The sequence below is a fragment of the Eumetopias jubatus genome, unplaced genomic scaffold (genome assembly GCF_037043125.1).
Source record: "Eumetopias jubatus isolate StellerSeaLion01/CBP00866 unplaced genomic scaffold, mEumJub1_p1.0 scaffold_15, whole genome shotgun sequence".
Classification (NCBI taxonomy): domain Eukaryota; kingdom Metazoa; phylum Chordata; class Mammalia; order Carnivora; family Otariidae; genus Eumetopias; species Eumetopias jubatus.
This window is the reverse complement of record NW_028274821.1, coordinates 74203725-74224808: the sequence shown is the minus strand read 5'-3', so window position 1 is coordinate 74224808 and position 21084 is coordinate 74203725. Positions and strand designations below refer to the sequence as shown.

General features: G+C 51.0%; 2 protein-coding genes across 3 annotated transcripts in view; one reads left to right on the top strand and one right to left on the bottom strand.

The window, feature by feature from the left end:
• Positions 1-488: 488 nt before the first annotated feature.
• Positions 489-9945, top strand: SLC46A2 (solute carrier family 46 member 2). The gene is made up of 4 exons (XM_028107849.1): positions 489-1741; positions 3147-3230; positions 3644-3800; positions 9129-9945. Exons 1-4 carry the CDS (start codon positions 613-615, stop codon positions 9193-9195), a joined length of 1437 nt encoding a protein of 478 aa, XP_027963650.1. The 5' UTR covers positions 489-612; the 3' UTR covers positions 9196-9945.
• Positions 9946-13172: 3227 nt separating this feature from the next.
• SNX30 (sorting nexin family member 30) overlaps positions 13173-21084 on the bottom strand; it is a 107491-nt gene continuing 99579 nt past the window's right edge. The window contains exons 9-10 of one of the 2 annotated variants that reach the window (XR_003610061.2): positions 17126-19325; positions 13173-16935 (exon numbers count right to left, since the gene is read on the bottom strand). Coding sequence is in view for 1 of the 2 variants with exons in the window: in XM_028107783.2 (XP_027963584.1) it covers positions 19266-19325 (60 nt within the window). In the remaining variant the exon portion in view is untranslated. Of the gene's footprint in view, positions 19326-21084 lie in introns of both variants that reach the window. The other variant, XM_028107783.2, reaches the window with a different exon arrangement.

Sequence of the window (21084 nt, the reverse complement as noted above, 5' to 3'; positions counted from 1 at the left end):
GTCTTTGCTACTCAGCTCCCTACAGCAGCGAATGAGTCCCTGTTGCTTTTAAACCCAATAAAAAAACCCCACACCCCGGCCCCGCTCCCAGGACGAATCCTAGGTTCTGCACCCCCACCCCACCCCACCCCACCCCACCGCCCCTCGCCCAGACCTGCCCGCCACGGATAATAGAATTTCGCTCCCTGCCGTGGGGTCTCGGCCCCGGCCAGAACACGCTCGGGGAAGGCGCCCCGCGCCCCGCGGGAGGTCGGGGCACGCTTGGCTGTGGGGCCATCGGGCCGTCGTCAGGCGGCCGCGCTAGCCGGAGCAGCGTGACGCGGCGACCGGAGGGTGGCGACGTGGGGGCCCGAAACGGGCGGTGCGCCCCCGGGCGCCCGGCTTCCTGGGCGGCCTCCAGCCCCGCTCGGCGGGCGGGGGCGGGGGCGGGGGCGGGGACGGGGCGCGGCCTTCTAAGGCCGGGAGGAGTGGCCGGGCCCCGGCGGTCAGCCGCGCAGGGCTGGCCGCTGTTACACGCGCCCCGCCGCCCGGCTTGCTCCCGTCCCGCGCGCACCCGGGAGCACGGCGCACACTCGCGCTCTGGGACCGAATCCGACCCCTCCGGAAGTCCTCATGGACCCCGAGGACGCCTGCCCGCGGAGGGGCCTCCTGTCTCGCCTCCGGGTGAGGACCTGGATCGAGCCCGTGGTGGCCTCCACGCAGGTGGCCGCCTCCCTCTACGAGGCAGGGCTGCTCCTCGTGGTGAAGGCGTCCTTCGGAGCCGGGGCCTCCTCCAACCACAGCGCCAGCCCGTCGCCCCGGGGCGCCCTGGAGGACGAGCAGCAGAGGGCCATCTCCAATTTCTACATCGTCTACAACCTCGTGGTGGGCCTGACGCCCCTGCTGTCCGCCTACGGGCTGGGCTGGCTCAGCGACCGCTACCACCGCAAGATCTCCATCTGCGTGTCCCTGCTGGGCTTCCTGCTCTCCCGCCTCGGGCTGCTCCTCAAGGTGCTGCTGGACTGGCCCGTGGAGGTGCTGTACGGCGCGGCGGCGCTGAAGGGGCTGTGCGGCGGCTTCTCGGCCTTCTGGTCGGGCGTCATGGCCCTGGGCTCCCTGGGCTCCTCCGAGGGCCGCCGCTCCATGCGCCTCATCCTCATCGACCTGATCCTGGGCCTGGCGGGTTTCTGCGGGAGCATGGCCTCCGGGCACCTCTTCAAGCAGATGACGGGGCACTCCGGGCACGGCCTGGTGCTGACGGCCTGCAGCGTGAGCTGTGCCACTTTCGCTCTTTTCTACAGCCTCTTGGTTCTGAAGGTGCCTGAGTCGATGGCGGATCCCGGCAAGGCGCTCCCCGCCGTGGATACGGTGTCGGGCACGGTTGGCACCTATTGTGCCCTGGATCCTGATCAGTTAGACAAGCAGAGTGTGGTGGGGCGCCCTCCCTCTCCTGGGAAAGCACGGCCCCCAAGGACTATCATTGCCCTGCTCTTTCTGGGTGCCATCATATATGACCTGGCCGTGGTGGGCACAGTGGATGTGATGCCCCTTTTCATGCTAAGGGAGCCTCTCGGTTGGAACCAGGTGCAGGTGGGCTATGGTATGGCTGCAGGGTACACCATCTTCATCACCAGCTTCCTGGGCGTCCTGGTCTTCTCCCGCTGCTTTCAGGACACCACCATGATCATGATTGGTATGGTCTCTTTTGGGTCAGGAGCCCTCCTCTTGGCGTTTGTGAAAGAGACGTACATGTTCTACATTGGTGAGTCCGGTGTTCCTGGGGAGGCTGGACAAGGACACTGCGGATGCCTAGAGTCATGGGCTGACATGGTATGGCTTAGGTGTGGTCTAGGTGTCCCAGCTCAGCACCGGGGACTGGGTGTACTGCCCAGGAAGGGAGACAGGATTATGTGCCGTTGAGTTAATCTAGTTGCACTGCATTGGGTTATCTGTGTTGCCCACTGACACGTTATCAGAGTGGTGCTGGTGGCTCTAGGAGGTCAGGGGAGGGTTGGTCAGTGGTGCCTGCAGTCAGCAGGGAAGGTTTCAGATTGGCCTCAGGAGAAGGGGCTGGATTTCTTCCTCCAATTTTAAAGGGATAAAACATTAAGGTAATCAGGCTGGAAAGGTCCCTTCATTAAAATCATTTCAGGCCAAGCATGGGCTGTTTAAAAATGCATAAAAACTCTCCAGAAATGCCTTCCACAACCAATATAATAAATTCTCTCAAGGAAGTAGAATGAAGTTTCCAACTGACGGCCACAGGCAGAGAGCTCTAGTAGAACTTTCTACAATGATAGACATGTTCTAAACCTGTGCCACCCAATATAGTAGCCACTAGCCACGTGTGGCTATTGAGCACTTGAAATGTGGCTAGCACAACTAAAGAACAGAATTTTAAATCTGATTTTATTTTAATTCATTTATATAGTCACATGTGGCTAGTGGCTAACATATTAGAAAAAACAACTCTAGACAGTTACCACAGGCTGTCCTTTGGCTGAGGTCACGCATCTCGGGGAACACCTAACCAAATGGCAACTTACGCCTGGCCACCTGCCCGTTAGATGGGCCACGTGCAAAGGCCAGAGTGCCCCTCTCCCCTTCCCGCCCCCTCGACCTCCCTTCTTCTCTCTCCACGCACACACACTTAAGCACATGCCACACTGGGGATTATGAGTAAGGCTTGAGGGAAGGAAGGGTGTGTGGCAGCTGTGTAACGTGGCACACATTCCTGGAGGCAGTTTGCCAAAGCTCCCACAACCGTCTCCCAGAGGGGGTCGTGAATGGTGACAGAGGATACCTCTGTCCCAGCGACAAAGCGAGGAGTCTCGAGTCACTCCGTCATCAGGTCTCCTTCCCTAGATGCCACTTCACTCTGCCAATGCAGACACCCTTCCCTATCCATCACCATCTCAGCTGTGCCCTGCCACCTCACAGGTGGGTCTGTGGCATCTCTGGCACTGTCAGAGCTCAGGGACTCAGCCTGCCCTGGGGTGGGGGGTGCTAGTCCTCCAGCAGAGAAACCACCACTTCCAGGGCAAGCCCATGAGGACTGCAGGGAGAGGGAGAGGGAGAGTCCTGGTGAGACTTTTGCTTTTTTTCTGATTTACTCCTTGGCCAAGGTGGGGCACAATGAGGAGCGTTCTTGTGTGATTTCCTTCCAGCCCGAGCCGTCATGCTGTTCGCTCTCATCCCCGTCACAACCATCCGATCGGCAATGTCCAAACTCATAAAGGGCTCTTCTTATGGTAAGTAAAAGAAGTCTCTCTGAAGTTCTCTGCCTGGCCCGTTGCAGAGCTGCTTGGCTTGAGGCACAGGGTTCAGGCTTGCAGAAGTCCCCCAAGAGAGTTCCAGAAGCTGCCTTGAATACACTAGGAACCCTCTGGGGTCCATCCAGGGCAGAGCAGGTGAAAACAGGAGGGTGGGAAAGACTCAGAAAGTCAGTCACTGAAAAGCCACAGTCAGAGGAGGATGCTACTATCCATGGGCCGCAGAAAGATCCAGCTGGATAGAGGCAGGAGTCCTGGTGGAGTGAGCTGAGATGGAGAGGGAGTTCTGGGAGGGATGCAGAGCCTCCTGAGAGCTCCCTGGAGACTCGGCTAGCCGGTAACATGGAAGGGACAGCAGCACATCTTACTGGTAACCCCTGTCCCTTCCACAGGAAAGGTGTTCGTCATCCTGCAGCTGTCCCTGGCTCTGACTGGGGTGGTGACCTCCACGGTGTACAACAAGATCTATCAGCTCACCATGGAAAAGTTCGTCGGCACCTGTTTTGCTCTCTCCTCCTTTCTCTCCTTCCTGGCCATCATCCCAATTGGGTAAGACAGGAGCGGTGTCTGTACTTTGGGCTGCAGCCCTGGGACATACATCAGGGCCTGCTGGACCATCTACAGCCTATTATCATAAAGAATTATTTATTTGCAGCATTTAGGCAGTGGGTTCTGAGTCAGCTCTCCCACAAAGAAAAAGTCCTCCTGTTCCCCACAAGCTAACAATCTGGCAATACAGGAAACCCCCAAAGTCCTAAATAATGAACACAGGGCCACACACAGCTGGCATACTTCCTGGCAGTTTGGTAATACGGTTTTTTTTATAAGAGCCTCATACACTTCCTTGTAATCAGAGGCTGGGATTAGAACCTCTGTTGAACCACTTCCACCCCTTTTGTTTAGATCCTTTTAGATGAGGACCATCTTGCCTCACTTCTGAGTATTTTTGCCAGGCCCTCCAAAGGCTTTGGCACCTGGTGGCCTCTGTGCTCAGTGCCCCCTCCCCGCCCCCGCAACCTCACATGCCACTGGACTGTGTGAGCTCCCCGGAGGACTCAGGAAATTCCCTTGACCTCTCTGGGGGAGTTGTCTCATTTGTCAAATAAGAGCATTCAAGTCAGAGAAATAACAGACAGGAAGACCGCTGGAGAAGCCAAAGAGAGGAACTCCACTCCCAGGGTAAGAGCACCAGCCTCGGACATCACCTAAATGGACCCAAATGGTCTTTGACCAGCCCTCTCCAGTGCAAGTCACCAGTGCAAGCCACACTGCAAGCCATATACGTGATTTTAGGTTTTCTAGTAACGTTTGAAAATGATACAAGTAACAGGTGAAATTAATTTTAGTAACACATTTGATTTGACCCAATATATCCAAAATATCACTCTAACATGTAGTCAATTTACAAAAGTATCAATGAGCTTTGGTTTTTTTTTTTTAAGTCTTTGAAATCTGGTATGTATTTTATGCTGATGACACATCTCAGTTTGGATTCAATTTGCACATGTTTCAAGTGCTCAGGGGCCAGTGCAACTAGTGGCTACTACATTAGCATAGCCTTGGATGGTTTGGGCCCATTTACCCCTTCTCAGTTAGTGAGGTCCTGTCATGCTTGTATCAATCCCACCAGAGGAGAAAGGAATACAGTAAATATAGCGACACTAAGGGGCAAGGGATTTGATAAAGATTTGCATTTTAGGGGACCTGCGTGGTAGCACAGAGAGCTCTATGTATCAGTAATGGTGGTATTACAGACAGCCCAGTAGAAACCAGTTGAAGGCAGGTTGGAAGAAGCGGGAAGTGGGTGGCAGTAAGGCCCTTGCTAGAATTCTCATATCATGTCATAACGTAGGTCCCTGCCTACACAAAAGGTTGAGCCTCTTGAGCCATCAATCATGAAGGCTCTTTGCTCTATTTCATGGTTGAGAGAAGAAAGATGGGAAGATTAGGAAAGGAAGGAAGGGAGGAAGGAAGGAATGCAGGAAGGAACGAAGGGAGGGAGGGAAGAAGGAAGGTCAACAGCTGAGAATTTGTGCAAGCAACAGCATGATCAAGAGCACCCTCTTGGCCCTGTTCTCATTTTTTCAAGGTGTGGGACTGAGCCAGACCTGTCCTCAGACTGCCCAGCCCTTAGGCCTTTTCCTGGGCCTTATTTTTATGTGAGTCTTTGCTGAATGGGTTGGGCTCAGCTAGACCTAGCATGCAATGCAAATTTCCCAGCTGTTTGCCCAAGTCAGTAATGGATCAGTAGCTGTGCCACTTGGCAGTTGTCCACCCTATTTGACTGGGAGATGGGTGAAACAGTCTCATTAACTTAAACAAAGGAAAACAAAAGAAAGAAAGCCTGACTAGTTAATGTGTGGCATAGCTAGACAGATAAACGGACAAATGAAAGCCATGAGAAAATATGGTAATTGGTTCCTTTCTACGGTTTTGTTGCTGGGCCTTTGTTAAGAGACTTTAGTCGCACATGAAGGAGGTGGGCCACTCTCAACCCCTCACCCCAGTGCACTATGTAACATGCACTTGGATTTGGTCATACTTTCTGTGAAAGGTGTCTTCCTTAGGCCCTCCAGGGTCTTCGCAATCTTCTATCACAGAGGTAGGGACAGAATCTTGAATCCATCAGGTAAATACTTGAGTGCGTATGTGAATGAGGCACTGAAGTAGTTGATCATTATTTCTCTCTCTTGTAGTCATTTAGCAGTAAAGAGACACGCGGGCATATAAAGCCTCCTTCGCTGTATGCTAGAATCACCTAAAAAGGTTTAAAAATCACTGATCTCTGGATCCCACCCCCAGAGATTCTGACTTAGTCAATCTGGAGTGCAGCCTGGGCACAGGACTTTTTTAAAAGCTCTCCAGGTGATTCGAATATACAACGAAGAGTGAGAACTCTGGTATAAAGGGAGTGTTTCCATTACCTTTCCCTTCCACGGAGTCACTAAATGAACAAGATCCTGAAAAATTCTTACAGCAAGACGAGGCCAAGGCTGTACCATCAATCAAGTGAGAGCACCAGGGAAAACCAATAGAACTAACTACAGAGAGAAAAGCTACATTCCAACGACATAAAAGCCCGGAAAGGCATGTCAGAGCAGGGGAACAGAGGACACAGTGGAGGGCAGAGGCTGGGAGGAGAAGTCCCTGAGCCAGAGCTGCCAACAGCCTGTTTGCAAGAAGGGACTCTGCCCCCAGCCCTTCCTGGTACTGAAGTGAGCCAATTTCACGTTACTGTTGGAGAACCCGCCTTCTCCTATTTGCTCTTCTTCCGTGCAATTGGGAGATGCTAAAGGAGTAACTCCGTCCAGTCCATTGGCAACCTACTTGCCTCTCTATTCTTCTCCGCCCTCCCCACGCTTTTTAAAATAACAGTAATAGTAGCAAACATGTAGATAGCCTTTTTATCATGTGCCAGCTACTACTTAAAATATTGTATATATTTTAATGAATTGAATCGTCCCTCAAAGTCCTCTGAGGTCATCACTATTATTATTTTTGCAAAAAAGGAGACAGAGACCCTAGGGTATCCTGTAACTTGCCAAACGTTCCACAGCCAGTAAGTGGCAGAGACAAGAGATGAACCCAGGCAGTCTCCGACCCACCACAGGGCACTGCTTCTTAGAAGAGTCACCAGTGTCTGGGTGCCGGTGTCTGGGTCCCATCTCTTCAGAGAGCTCCCCACGCGAGCCAGCTGCTCTCTCCTGAATGCTTACTGAACTGACACGTGATTACCACCCTCTCTCTCCTCAACCTCCATCCGCTCCATGGTCAGCTTCTGCAAAGTTTGGTGTGCACCTTCTGTGTCCTCACCTCCCACTCACGTTTCAAGCCACCCGCCTGAGGCACCCCCCTCGACCACCAGAGCTCTTCTCACTAAGGCCACTAACCAGTCTTCCAGGCTGAATCTAGTGGACTCCCTGCGGTCCTCATCCCGCATGATTTCCTCACGGCCCCCACACCGTGGTCACTCTTCACCGTCACTGGGCTTTGTCAACGCCTCATCGCTTCTCGGCAAACCTCCAAATGGAGGATTCTTTGGGGCTCTGCTCTGGGTTCTCACTTCATATTCTCTAAGCAAACTACTTTCAAAACTTCCAATTACCATCTAAGTTTCCAAAATTGGGTTCCTGAGGCCCTCCTACGCCTGTTGCCTCTCCAGTCTGTGCCACCTCACTAAAAGGCACCACCACTCCCTCAGGAAGAGAAATCTGAGTCACCAATGTCCGCCCTCTTCTCCACCTCCCCTCACCTCCAGTCCGTCAGGCCTCATTGATTCTACCTTCAAAGCAGGCCTCGATTTCATCCTTTTCTTTTTAGTGCTACTGCTACCACCCTGAGGCCCGAGCACCTGAACGACTGGATTAGCCTCTGAACCGTGCCCCTGTCCACTCTTGATCCACCGCCCAGTCCTCCCTCCACCAGGTGCCCAGAGCAATTTCCTTCAAGTGTTTAAACAGATCATGTCATCTCCGGCTCAGAGCTCTGCACTTGGCCTTCACTGCTCTTAGGATACAACCCGAATGCCCTCCCATGGACCACAAGGCCCCGCGTCATCTCGCCTTGCCAACCTTCCTAGTGCCTGTTTCTGCTGCTCACCACCCTCCCCGACCCCATGCGTCAGCCCCAGTGGCCGCCCCTCATGTTCTTCCCCCTTCTGTACCCGTGCCTCCCTCTTAACCCAGCTAGCTATGGTCTTAAACACGATTTTCTCAAAAAGGATTTGAGACAGTCCCCTTCTCAGTCTGAATTAGGTCCTTCTATCATATGCTCCCAAAGCTTCCTGTACTTTCCTTCATAGCATGACAGTTGATGGTTAGTGATTATCTTTACGCAAGCCTGCCCACCCTACTGTAGGCTGCCTGAGGGCAGGAACGAGTCTTCCGCGTCCAGCAGAGAGCCTGGCCTGTAAGAAGTACTCAGGAAGTATTTAAGGAATGATGTTAGATGGGTGTGGCCCCTACCCGCCAGCACGGCGAACCTCCACCCACCCACCCACCTCCCCACCCCCGCCCCCAGAGCCGCCCCTTGGCCGCCCCTGAAGGCAGGGGCTGGCCACCCCCTCGTGGCCGAGTGGCCAGGTCTGCGCAGGGCTCAGCTGGAGTCAAGGCTGCAGCCTGGCGTTCACGAGGTCCTGGGCTAGCTGCCTCCACGGCTGGGCTTCCCTGCCAGCTTTGTAATACAACGAGTTTTGTTTCAAGTACAGCAAGTTCTTCTCCCTGTAGAGCCCTGGGGCTTATGGAAGATGGGAAGTCAGAGTTTTTGGAAGTTCTCACAAAGCTCCCCCTTAGAAGGTTTGGAATTTTGCGCACACCCCATCCAGCAGCTCCAGGAGTCGGCCATCAGCCAGGGAGAGCCGTGCTCTAGCTTAGAAACTGAGGCTCCTAGAGCTCAAACACAGGAAAACCCAAGGACCCCGGAGGTGGAAGGACATGCCAAACGTCACACATCCAAGACTTTGACTCAGAGCTCCTAATTCCTATGCATCCCCTTAGCTACAGATATTTGAAAACAATGTAATGAGGATTTGTGGAAGAGGTAAAGGGGCTATGGAAAGGCAGAAGGTGAGGCAGCCAGTTCTGCTTGGGATTAGCCAGTCTTGATCTTGAAATACACGTGGGAGGTCATCATCAGGCAGAAGTGAGATGGAGAGAGATTCCAGGAAAAGGAAAATGTAGACGCAAAGGGCTTGAGATGTTTTAGGAGTGGAATGGGCCCGGAGCGGGAGAAGTTTCCTTGGGCCATCTCTCCACTCGGAACAGCCTTCTGGGCATGATGGACAGAGCCTCTCAGGCGGCTGTTGGTGGGAAGGAAAAGGCACACCCTTTGCCCCATTCCAACTGCTGGCTTGTAATTCTGGATTGTAAATTCTTACAGCATCGTGGCCTATAAACAAGCCTCGTGGTTGCAATATGGAGACATCCCAGAGACATCCAGGTGCTGACCTACAGGAGCTGCGAGGACCAGCAACGGCAGAGCCCCTCTGAAGGCAAAGGAACGGACTGGGTGCTGGTGACCAAGGCAACCCACCGCCCCCAAACCCCAAGTCCCAGCCAGAGTTGGCCTCGGAATGACCCGCTCAGGGGGTCCCTGGTGGGTGGGGAACAGCACTTTCTTGGTGATAGAAGTACTTTCTCAGCTTTCACATGTTCCTGCTAGACAGAGGTTGGGTCCGGGGGCAGTAGAGTGTGAAATTTCAAGGGTTATATGCAGGCTGCATACACAGTCATGCCAGACGCACAAAGAGCTTCCGACGGCAGCCCCCCGTCTTCCAGGAACTGTCTCCAGGGCTCCAAGGTACGGCTAACTCGTCACCCGGGTAATGTGCTGGGAGTCCCACGTGAAAACTCAAATCAAGGCACACATTTTCACCAGCCTAAGGGGAACGCAGAGGGGATGTTTTATAAGAACTCCCAATGTTTTAGAAGATTTGGGGCTCGGGCTCTTGGCTTCAGGGTAGTTTTATTGCCGTTGTTATTGTTGCTTTTAAGAAGCAAATATCAAAAGACTTTTTCTTTAGTGGAATATTATACTGAATATTTTCAGTCAACAATACTTCCCAAAGTGGGTGGTGTGAAGGGAGAGGGGAGATATGCTAAGAGCCATTTTATGTTGAGGTACCCATTTTTATAGCCTATTTTACTTACATGTAGAAAAGCAGACTCACTTCCCAATAAAATTGACATTTGTTGTATGTGTGTGAATTATTCTTCTCTGGCCAGACTCCCTCTATAACTCCAGGCATGGCATTCTTTTTTTTTTTTTTAAGATTTTTATTTATTTATTTGGGAGAGAGAGAATGAGAGATAGAGTGCACGAGAGGGAAGAGGGTCAGAGGGAGAAGCAGACTCCCCACCGAGCAGGGAGCCCAACGCGGGACTCAGTCCCGGGACTCCAGGATCATGACCCGAGCCGAAGGCAGTCGCTTAACCAACTGAGCCACCCAGGCGCCCCAGGCATGGCATTCTTAAACTGGGGTAAAACTTAAAAGCTACAGAATGCATTTAAAGCTCCCAACGATTTGGGCTCAGGGAGTCTGCATCTCTGATCCCTTGCAGGGAAGAAACTAAACTTTCTGGCATGTCTCCCGAGGTCCCAGAACCAGGCTAAGTGCTAAGATATGGCAAGAATGTGACGGCTCCTGCCAGGACAGCATGTGCCCTCTGGCAGGTGCAGAAGACAGATCAGCCAGCAACAGTGCATCCTATGATACATGCTAACATAAGGGAGCAAATAACCCAGATTTAGGGAAGCAGGGAAGGCTTCTCAGAAGTGGCAAATTCAATATAAGGGGAGGGGGGGAGGGAGGGGCAGGTATCAACGGGACACGGTCAAGACGCGAGACTGGGGAGGTAAGGAGGAACCACACACAAATAGAGGCTTAAAGAAAAAGGTTTCTCTTTAATGGGGCAAGCTGGTAGAAATTTGCAGGCAGGGGCACAGAACGCACGCTTGCATCCCTGAGAATGAACTGGGGGGTCGGGGGGTGGGGAGGAGCAGAAGGAGCAAGCACTACTTGCAGAAAGGAGGCAAGAGCAGAGATGCAGTAATCCAGGTGACGGACGATGGAAGACTGATGCTGGAGAAGGAGCTACAAGGATCGAGAAAAGTAGAGGGACTTAGAGAAATCCTTGGGAGCTAGTGGTCAGTGGGAGCCAGGGACAGAGGAACTGCAGAGGGTGAGGCAGATGGAGGCAAGAATGCTCAGATTCGGGGTTCAGGCAACTAGGAAGAAGGCAGAGCCTCTCACTGAGACAGGCCATGTGGATGGAGGAGGGGGCACGGGAGGAGGAGTTTGAGGCCACGCTCTCACCTCTGTGAACTCTCACAGTTACGCTCCTTCTGGACTCCTTGCCTGCTGTCCCAGCCCCTGATCGGCTCCCCAACCTGGATGAATCTTATTGTTGGCTGCTCCATTCCCTGTTCCTGAAAAGCTGGCTTGCAACATCCGAAACATTTCCTTACTTGCCCACGCTCGCCCTTGCCATGAGCTTGGGGGTTTTAAGCGGAGCTGGGCTCTCGAAGCCCCAGCAGTGGCTCCTTTTCAACCCCGCCCGTCACCAAGACAGCAGTTTTTGGACACTTGCCCCAGGTCACCAATTCTTCTAAAGGACGTTCTAACCCCTTTGATGTTCTCAAAGTGTCGTTTCTGGATCAGCAGCATCAACACCCCTGAGGAATCTGTTAGAGATGCAAATTCTTAGGCTCTATCCAAATCAAATTCTAGAGGTAGGGCCCAACAACCTGTGTTTTTCACAAGCTCGCAAGCTTTAAAACAATGTTTTCTTTTTTTTTTTTTTTAAGATTTTACTTATTTATTTGAGAGAGAGAGAATGAGATAGAGCACGAGAGGGAAGAGGGTCAGAGGGAGAAGCAGACTCCCCGCCGAGCAGGGAGCCCGATGCGGGACTCGATCCCGGGACTCCAGGATCATGACCTGAGCCGAAGGCAGTCGCTTAACCGACTGAGCCACCCAGGCGCCCAACAATGTTTTCATCTTTGGGCCTTTTTCTCCTTAAGGACTTCCCCCTCGCCCCCCTCCTGCTCTCCCTGCACCCTTAATTCCTGAGGCCCAGAAAGCCCTGCCCTTTGTACTCCCCCCAAGGAACCTAGCCTACTCCAGGGACGCCACAACGCCCTTTCCAACAACTGCTCGACACCTCCACCTAGATTTTCCTCAAACAAAAATCCAAACCAAATTCTTCTTCCTCCCCACCATCTAAGCTTACTCCAACCTTTATATTTTTATCCTGTTTTTACAGGTCAGTGAATGGCGTCACCTCCCAGCTCCCAGGCTGGAAACCTCCACGTCGTCTGAGCCCTTCCCCTCATCACAGAAATCTCTTAAATCCATCTCTTTTCCTGTCACCTCTTGCCGTGACTTTTATGATCTAGTTCCGTCTACTCCCTGGGGCTTCAGTCTGACCACAGTCCTCCAGCATACACTCTCCAGCACCTTCCTAAAGCAGTTACAAGAAATACATCCCCCCCGCCCCACCTTTAATTTTCAATTGACAAAGCAAACGGGAAGGACTGTTATGGGAATACCTGATATTTAAGTTGGCCATATTCACACCAGTAATAGAAGAGTCTTCCGTAAGAGCTAATACATCGTAAGTGCTAGCACTCAGGTGCTCTGTAGACGTTATTGCTAGTCCTGTTGGCAACCCTTCTGGGAAAGCAGGTCTTCATTTCTAAGATCAAAATACTGAAGTTCAGAGGGATGGGACTTCCCTAAAGCCACAGAACTAGCAGGTAGGAAAGCTGAGATCCGATCCCAAATCTCTCTTATCCCACCTTGCTGCCTCATTTTGTATGACTATAGTCTTATATTAGTGATGTCTACTGTCAGTTCAAGTCCATTTCTGGTGGATTGCAGTCATCAGGTATAAGCTAGACTGAGCATTCTGATCTCTCTTCGAAACACACTCTAACACTCTAATTAAACACAGACATTTCTTCTTGCCTTACAGATTTAAAAACAAACAAACAAACAAACAAACAAACAAACATCATGGCAGGGGTGCCTAGGTGGCTCAGTTGATTAAACACGTGACTCTTGATTTTGGCTCCGGTCATGATCTCAGGGTCATGGGATCGAGCCAGCCCTGCCAACCTGCCTGCCAATCACGATGGTTACATACAGATACTAGGTAGTTTCTTCATCTCCTCAGATTGGTGCCAACTTGTAAGACGCAGGAGAAGGTAAACTGAGGACAAGTCTACAGAGACGTGAAGAATTAAAATAGTTCAGTTATATATTTTTCCTGTTGCTCTGTATATCCTGATTCCTGCAGGCACACGCATCTCTGTGGAGAAAACAAGAAAACACAATACAAGGCACGCACGTTTTCTTGCCGTATGGAGTGGCGCAAATGACAACGGGACTCAAGGTAAAGAAAGCATATTTCATAGGTTTATTGGTCCATTAAGTTAATTGAGGAAAAGAAACCTTTTAAATTTACAAGCTAATAGTTTATCAAGCAATACAAATTCTTTTGTTTACCTCAAAATGTGATACTTAATTTCATAGTAAACAATGGACAGAATTTTTTATACACAGATATATGAAAAAAAGTGGACAAAAACCTCGTGCCAGCATCAAAAATGCAACAAAAACTTTTTTTCTTTTTACAATCTCTGGGTTCCATAACAAAGGAAAAAAAAAGGTGACATTCTTTTTAAAGTTTGGTAGCTTCATGAAACAGAGACTTTGACCTGTAAATAAATCACTTTCTCATCTACACACCTTCTTGAGCACTTTTTTTTTTTCACAGCTTTTGATTTGGCTTATTGGCAGCATGGAGAGAAGAGAAACACATTTACACGGAGGACTATCAATACCTCGGGGTGGGGGGGTTCTGTTAAAATTTTAAATGTAAAGAATGATTTCTAAAAATAAGAAATACAGTCCATCCTTTGGACATGACCTAAGCAAAAGTTCTGAATCTCTTTTTCAACAGTTAAAATACAAGTTAGAAAGTTTGCTGGCAGTTTACTGTATGGGAAGATATCAGACGGACATCCTCTCTCAATGCATTCCCAACACACAGACATCAAGGGGGTCGGCACACAGACGTACAATGGACAGGGCATCTACCGGACAGGACCAAAACCTCAGGAGCGTCCCGGTGAACCGTGCTGACTGTGAAGAGCTGCTGGTTTGTGGCTCCACGAAAGCCCAGCTGACCCAGGTGTCCTTTGAGCATACCGATTCACATTTTGTCTGCAACCTCCTTTCCCCTGTTTCCACACTGGGGCAACAGCCATCCCCCTTCTGTCCTTCCAGTACCATTGTGACTGCAGGGCTGGTCTAAGACTGTGAACCACCTGTCGAGCGGGGGTGTTGACGGGTATCACCTGCTCCGACCTGGCCCTCGGGGAGCCCAGGATCACCCGGTGAGGGGGGTGGTGCAGCCAAGGGAGGTGCGCGTGTAATACTCAGTCACTGGCATTAATAGGGAAAGCTCTGCGAAAATGGACTAAAGTATGTGAGGCAACACAGTAGGTTTTAGGTTTTTGGCATTTCAGCCTGTGGAGAATTTCTATCTGAACTATGCTGATCTGAGGCCCGCGCCCTCTCCCCTGCCTGTTCCCCGGTTATCTTTTTTAAAGCTGTTCTGTAGAATCGGGGTAAACCATTAATATTGTCATAATCTAGAGTTCTTTGTATCTCTGCGATTTGTCGATGCCAACACCATATATCCTCTACAATCAAGAGTGTGCCGAAAGGCACTGAGTTAATCTTTCACACTTTAAAACAAACAAACAAACAAACAAAAGCCGTTTAGTGGTCCCTGTGTTTCCTTACATTATCAAAAATATCATTTGGCAATAGCAACACTTAGCTTTCTCCTCCCAAAAGGCAGCCCTAATTATGAACCCCACATTCTTGTTTCTTTAAGAGGGCTGAGGATGGGCTATGTTAGACCTCTAGTATTAAGTTGAACAACCAGTTACAGGTCTAAAAACTCCTTCTATCCAGAATCTAAAACAGATTAGGCAGATAAGGCAGATTAATAGGCGTTGACCATTCTCAAAAAGTAGAGTTAGGCTTTCAACAGTCTGTGGCATTTTTAAAAAGTCTGGGTTTGTTGATTTTCAAGTGCTAACTAGACAGAGTGTTTCTACATGACTCAAATACCTTATTGGTATTGTTAAAGTTATTTTTTCCAAAGCACTTATCTGCAGGCTATCTAGAGTAGTAAAAATGACTGTTTTTTTGCTGCCCCACAGAACAGGTTAGACAGCCATGCCCAGAATGCATTCCAAACACATCTGATTAACGAACAACAGTCAAAGTCCCTGCGACAAAGGTCCCTCCTCCACTTTTTCTAATGCAGACAACCCTCGGCATGCTCTCATCCGGGCAACTGTAGGGAGACCAGCCATCCTTAAAAACAGAAAGCTAACCACCTATTGGGTGGACTGATGAAAAAATCAGGTTTCTGGTTTATTCACTAAATCAAAAAACCATGAGGGAGCGGAGAACAACTCCGACACACCCAGCTCCATAGGTCCGTCGGGTACAGGGGATGACACTTTTCTCAACTCTACTGACAAATGCCACCTGCCACCTGAATGGAGAAAACGTTAAGAGGGCCTGTCCGATCTGTTACCATCTTGAGGACTCTGGAAAGCCAGAAGGCAAACCCAAATTCCCAAAATGTTTTGTAAGCGGGGATCACCAAAGCCAGTTTTACTCCAGCCTTACAGGGAGACTGCTCAGTCTCCACGGGCCTTTTGAGTAGGCATCTGGGAAGGCGGGGAGCAGCCTTGCCGAGCCCGGCCCTGACCACAGGCGCTCCTTAGGGAAGCCAGAGGAGAATCCAGTTTTAACCCATCCCGAGACCCACACAGACGAGGCCAACACAGACCTGGGGGTAGTGGTGGATCTGACTCTCCTGCCCTCTCTCAGGAAAGAGTCTAAAGAAGGACTACTCTCAGTCCAATGAATGGTGTCAGAACTAAGCCAGGGACCCGGGACTTCAGTGCCATGGACGGCAGAGCCCAGGCCCTCGGCCTCTGGGTGTGTCCTGGGCTGATACCTGCCATCCCAGGAGGGAAACTCCACTTGCAAATGCCCACCCAGCCACCATGCCCTCCCTCCTCTAAAGCAGGACTTCCTGCCATTTCAACACAAAGGTGGCCTCACAAGAGCATTTAAATCCCTCGTGTGGATGGTGACTGACAAAACATTTAATTCCACAACATGCAGCACGCACTCCAGGTGCGGGTGAAATTTGGCACGAAGACAAACTTCCGTTACATTCACCATGATCCCCGGAGTCATATCTGTTATTGTTATTCACCTAAAGACAGGTGTCTGGCGAGTTCAACGAGCAGCACAGTGAAATACGAGCCCGTCCTCTCCATAATTGCACTTAATCTGAGGTCACCGGGAATCATTATTAAGTCTTATTAAAGGATAAAACCCAAGCCCAAACCTGGCTGTGTAACGTGTTTCCTCCTCGTTCGGGAAGAACAGTAAGTAGTTCTCTGCTTTGGGCAGAGGAGCCTAGAATCTTCCCTTGTGGGTCCAGCACATGAGAAGAGCAGTGTCCGTATCTGCCACGAAGCACAACTGCCCCCTTCAACACCTGCATCTCTAACATCTGCTCAGTGTCTAAGAATTCTCTCTTCTGCCTCAGACTGGATTTTTAACCTGGGTGAATGAACCTTTCACTTCCCACACCCAAGGGACAGTGGACAGAGACCACTCTCCATTCCACGGCCACGTGCTCAAGACGCAAAACCTGTCCAAGTCTGCCTGCCTGAGGTCAAGCGTGTCCTCAAGCAGAAGCCCCCTGGACATAAATAGGAGAGAGGAGGCAGTGAGCTCGGCCCCATGACTTTGGAGCCAAGAAGGATGGGGCGAGGAAGCCTCTTACGAGGCAGTCTTTGGCACGGAAGTCAACAAGTCACTTCTCACAGGGAATCACCTTTGTGCCCACCGAGAGGAAGGGGCAGATGCCCGGGGCTGTGGAGCCTTGGGGGCTGAGGGAGCCTCCCTCACGGCCTACCGTGCATTCTGTCTGGGCCAGCCTTCTCACCTCATCGGACGCCCGCCTGAAGAGGAAGGGGCGAGGGTCCCTTCTCGGAGAAAGTGCATCTCTCCAGGGAAGTCTGTAACGTGCGCTGGTTCTCCCAGCACTGCTGTCAATGCTCCTGCTCTCCTTGGTGTCTTAAAGCACAGAAACATCACATGGGGCACAAGGAGAGAAAGATAAACCCCGAGATGCCAGATTCCCCTCTGAGCCCATCTTCTGCCTCCAATAATGTATGGAATGACTGCGTCCCCCCACTCCCTTCCCGTGTGTCCCAGTGAGGAACCCGATGACTTTTTTGAAGGGCTGCCTTCTTTCCCAACTAACCTTTACACAGGAATGCTCCCAGGCACTGGCAACTAGCAGCAGGCGAGGTTCTGGTCTTCCTGTAACTCTTTCCACAGTTCTTTCCAAGTACTCGTTATACTGGACGACATTTTTAAAGCACACATTCCACAAGGCCAGGCTTTGCGCGTTCCTGCTGATGAGCACTTGCTGCTAAGGTCAGTCTAGTGCCTTCCACGAAATATCGATAGAGGGCCATCGACCCACTATTAGATACACAACCCTGTTCTACCAGCAAACTGTCAGGTCGGACCCAGACGTCCAGACCTGCACCAACGGGATGGCGCAGAGGTAGCATGAAACACGGACTTGCCATTCAGGGTAGCTGGACTGTCCTTACCCTTCTGCTTCGAGGGATCATTTCTAATTGTGCCAAGATGAAAATCCTGAGCTGCAGGATCTTGGAATGGCATGAGTGGGTCTGACGGTGCAGGCAAGTACCAAATGATAACAAAACTTCTAATTTAAACTGTGACTTATTCAAACACGATGAAACAGAACCAAGCGGTTCTGTGCTCTTCTACCGCTGTGCCACTGACATCACAGCGGCGGCCGCCCGGGGTCAGTGCCGCAGGTGGACACGGGATGGAGCGATTTCGACTCGCCGCGCGGTGCCCCGTTTCTGCGGGTTAATTTGTGTCTGCGCCTGCGTCTCGGCACAGCTAGCTTCACTACAAACAGACTACTGCCTCTTTGAGGCTCGGCTTTATCATTTCGGATGGGATGAGCCACAGATGGAAGGACACAACGTGACCTAGGTAGCTTCATTTCAGGAGGAAACAAAATGAGTTGGAAGACAGATCCTCTTTTGTCTGCTTTGCGTTGATTTGCAAAGCAAGCAAACCTGGCCATGGTTCGAAGTGAAGACTGGAGACGCAGCTGGCGGTCCCCAGGGGTTTGGCTGCAAACGGAGGAGATCCTAGCTTATCTAGAAGCAAAGACGTTCTCTGTTACACTTGTCATCTCCGAGGCCCATCCGGTTACTGACTTCTCTTCCTGACCGGGGAATTATCAAGGGTTAAAGCACTTCATGTAGAACATTCATGTTGAGTTTACAAAATCTCAACTGGGTCACGACAGCGTTAACAGCCTCTCAGCAAAAGTTTGCCCAAACATTCAGTGGACGTGGCAGGAAAACATTAAATGAGGAATTTTGGGTGAGGTAAAGGCAAACTGCACAGGGCAGGCGTGGGGTTGGGGCCTGGTGTGTGTCCACCAAGCCCAGCAACTGGGGAGCTACTCTGACTTCCAGACAACACGGATTCCCCACAACAGGACTAATCTCTACTCTGACGGCATTTCACAAAGGCAAAAGGAAACATTGAAGTACTTCACAGAGAAAAATGCACCTTCCCCCCCACCTCCCATTTTACAAGTTTCCAGTCTGCTGCATTCTAGTGTCAGAAACAAGTTTGGGGAGCACTGCCCCCCTCGGCTTCCCGAGGTAGCACGCGAGGACAAGGACACTGGCTCACTCGCTCTAGCACAGATGCATACAGACGCTGAAATAAATGGTCCTGAATGAACCAGAAGCCACAAGACAGCTGTCGCTCATCACAAGCAGGGGGCGGGCCGCACGCACAGCTACAGGCCACCGTACGTTATTTAAGGGCTTTCCACGGAGGTACCAACACCTCCTTCTAGGCTTAGACAAGTCACTGCCCCACGGAGGTCCATTCCGCAGTCACCACGTGTCCACGGACAACAGGGGCTGCCTCCTGTCCATGCCTTCCTCATGTCCTTGAAAAGCAAGACCCGGGCTCTCTTCCACCACAGGCAACTCTGCGGTTCCCCCAAACAGGAAACCGTAATGAGATGTCAGAATGTCAGCTGGGTCGTCTTGTCCCTTGGCTGCAAATCTTCTTAGTGTTCCATTTCGTAGGCTCCTTCGTGCCACGGAGGTATGCTGTTTCGCGGAGAGATGATGATAGCCTCGCAGACTCCACCGAGGAATAGAAACTAATGGAAAACCACCGGTGGGCGGACGAAGGGGGTGATGGGCGGGCAGGGAAAGAAATACACAAAGGAGAGATGCTTCTCAGTGCCGTCTCTCTGCACGACAGGGGCGTACCGGTACGCCATGCCCTGTGTAGGCAGAAGAGTCTCTGTCCCAAGAGGGGACTTACTTGGCCTCTTGTTTCTCCTGCAGTAGTGGAATGATCGACTCCCACGCCATGAGGCACTGAAACGACAACACACACACACGCACAGTTATCAACATCAGATTTCAGGATCAGGCACTTCATTCTCCTCTGATCCAGCCTCTCACTGTTAATCTCTCCGTCTTATATACTGGCTAAGTAATGTATGTACGTCACGTCCAACGTCTACATGTATTATCCATCACTATTAGAAACTGGGGAGGTGACAGGTGTTTGATTACATCATCCCCATCTCTACCAAAGATAGCAGGATCTCAGCAAGGCCTACAGAGCACTGTCCCTGGAGCTCATAGCTGGTGAGTGGAAATGTAGTCACTGGAAGACATTCTTTTTCTTCAAAAAGCAGAAAAGGTAAGAGGCTGCAAGCCTTTCATGGGGCCCGACGTCCCCAGCCAGGTTGAAGACATTGCTCCAGGTGGTGGGTAGGACTTGCTGAGGATGCAAATCATATTGGCATGGCCCAGCCACTTGACTCAGAGGGGGCTCTGAAACCCTGCTCTTCTTTACTGACCTCAGTTTTGGTTGTATGGGCAACTCTTGGATCTCCCAAAAGGGAAAATGGGGGAGGGGGGACTCTACTTATTGAGTTTCACTGGGCCCAAACACCACGATGTATTTTACATTCACTATTTCTAGTCCTCACAATTCTATGAAGTGGAATTATTACTTATTACACACACTTCATAGATGGAGAAAACGAGACCCAGAGAGGTTATATAACTTGCCTAAGACACGTAACTAGTAAGTGGCCAAATTCTTTCCTCTACACAAATCCCCTTTCATTCCAGATCCTTGTGAAGGGCCAGTGTCTGTATGCACTGAACTTAAAGACTCCAGGAGCACCCTACTTAGTGAAATGATCCTCCCTTTGAGACATCTCTTTCATGAAGGGCAGGCCAGAAGAACCACACAAGGCCTTCCTTAGAAGCAGCTCGGGGTGAAGCAGGACTTTGTGCTGAGTCATCTGGGGAGGAGCTCTGAGCAGGTAGGAGAAGAGAGGCATTCTTTGGTCAAGCTGGGGAGCAGTGTGGCGAAATTGCTCCACGCTTCCTTCCTTAGTGACTCTGAGGTTAGAGAAGAAACTAGACTCAGACCCTGCCCTCCATAAGGAAGGCTGGGGAGCTTCCAGGAACTTGCTTGCAGCGAGAGAACCCCATGCAGGGTCCATGGCACGTGGGCCCTGCTCTCTCCCTAGGCCATCATCTTAGATCTAGAAAGGTCCTTCTATGTCAGCGATGGGGAACCAAGGCCACACCAGATTTCTTTCCAGTCTTCAAATGCTCAAACTTCTTCCCACCCCAGGGCCCTTGCATATGTTGTTCCCTTGGCCTGGGATACTTGTTCTCCAAGTCTTTGTCTCTGAGACCCAGGTTAAATGTTATTTCCTCAGATCGGCCTCTCCTGCCCACTCCACTTGCCTTCTTCCATCCCTGATCTGAACTGTGCCCCCAGTATTTTGTTCCAAGCTTTCCTGTGCTTTTCCTGTAGAGCACGTATCTTACTCTGAAGTGACAGGATTTCTGGATTAATGCATATCTTCCACTGCACGGAGGGCTCCTTGATGGCAGGGGTCCTGCTGTTTCATTTAGCAACCTATCCCAAGTCCCTGGTGCACGGCAGGGACACAGCAGACAATGTTAAATGTGTGCGGCAGCCAAGAGGAGGGCCCCACGACAGCGCCCCTACTTGTGCTATCTGGGAAGATACAAGCCCTGAGTTTGAGTCCTGGGGCCGGGGCCTCGGAAGTGCTGGCATTAATCACGAGGCGGTGTGATGGAC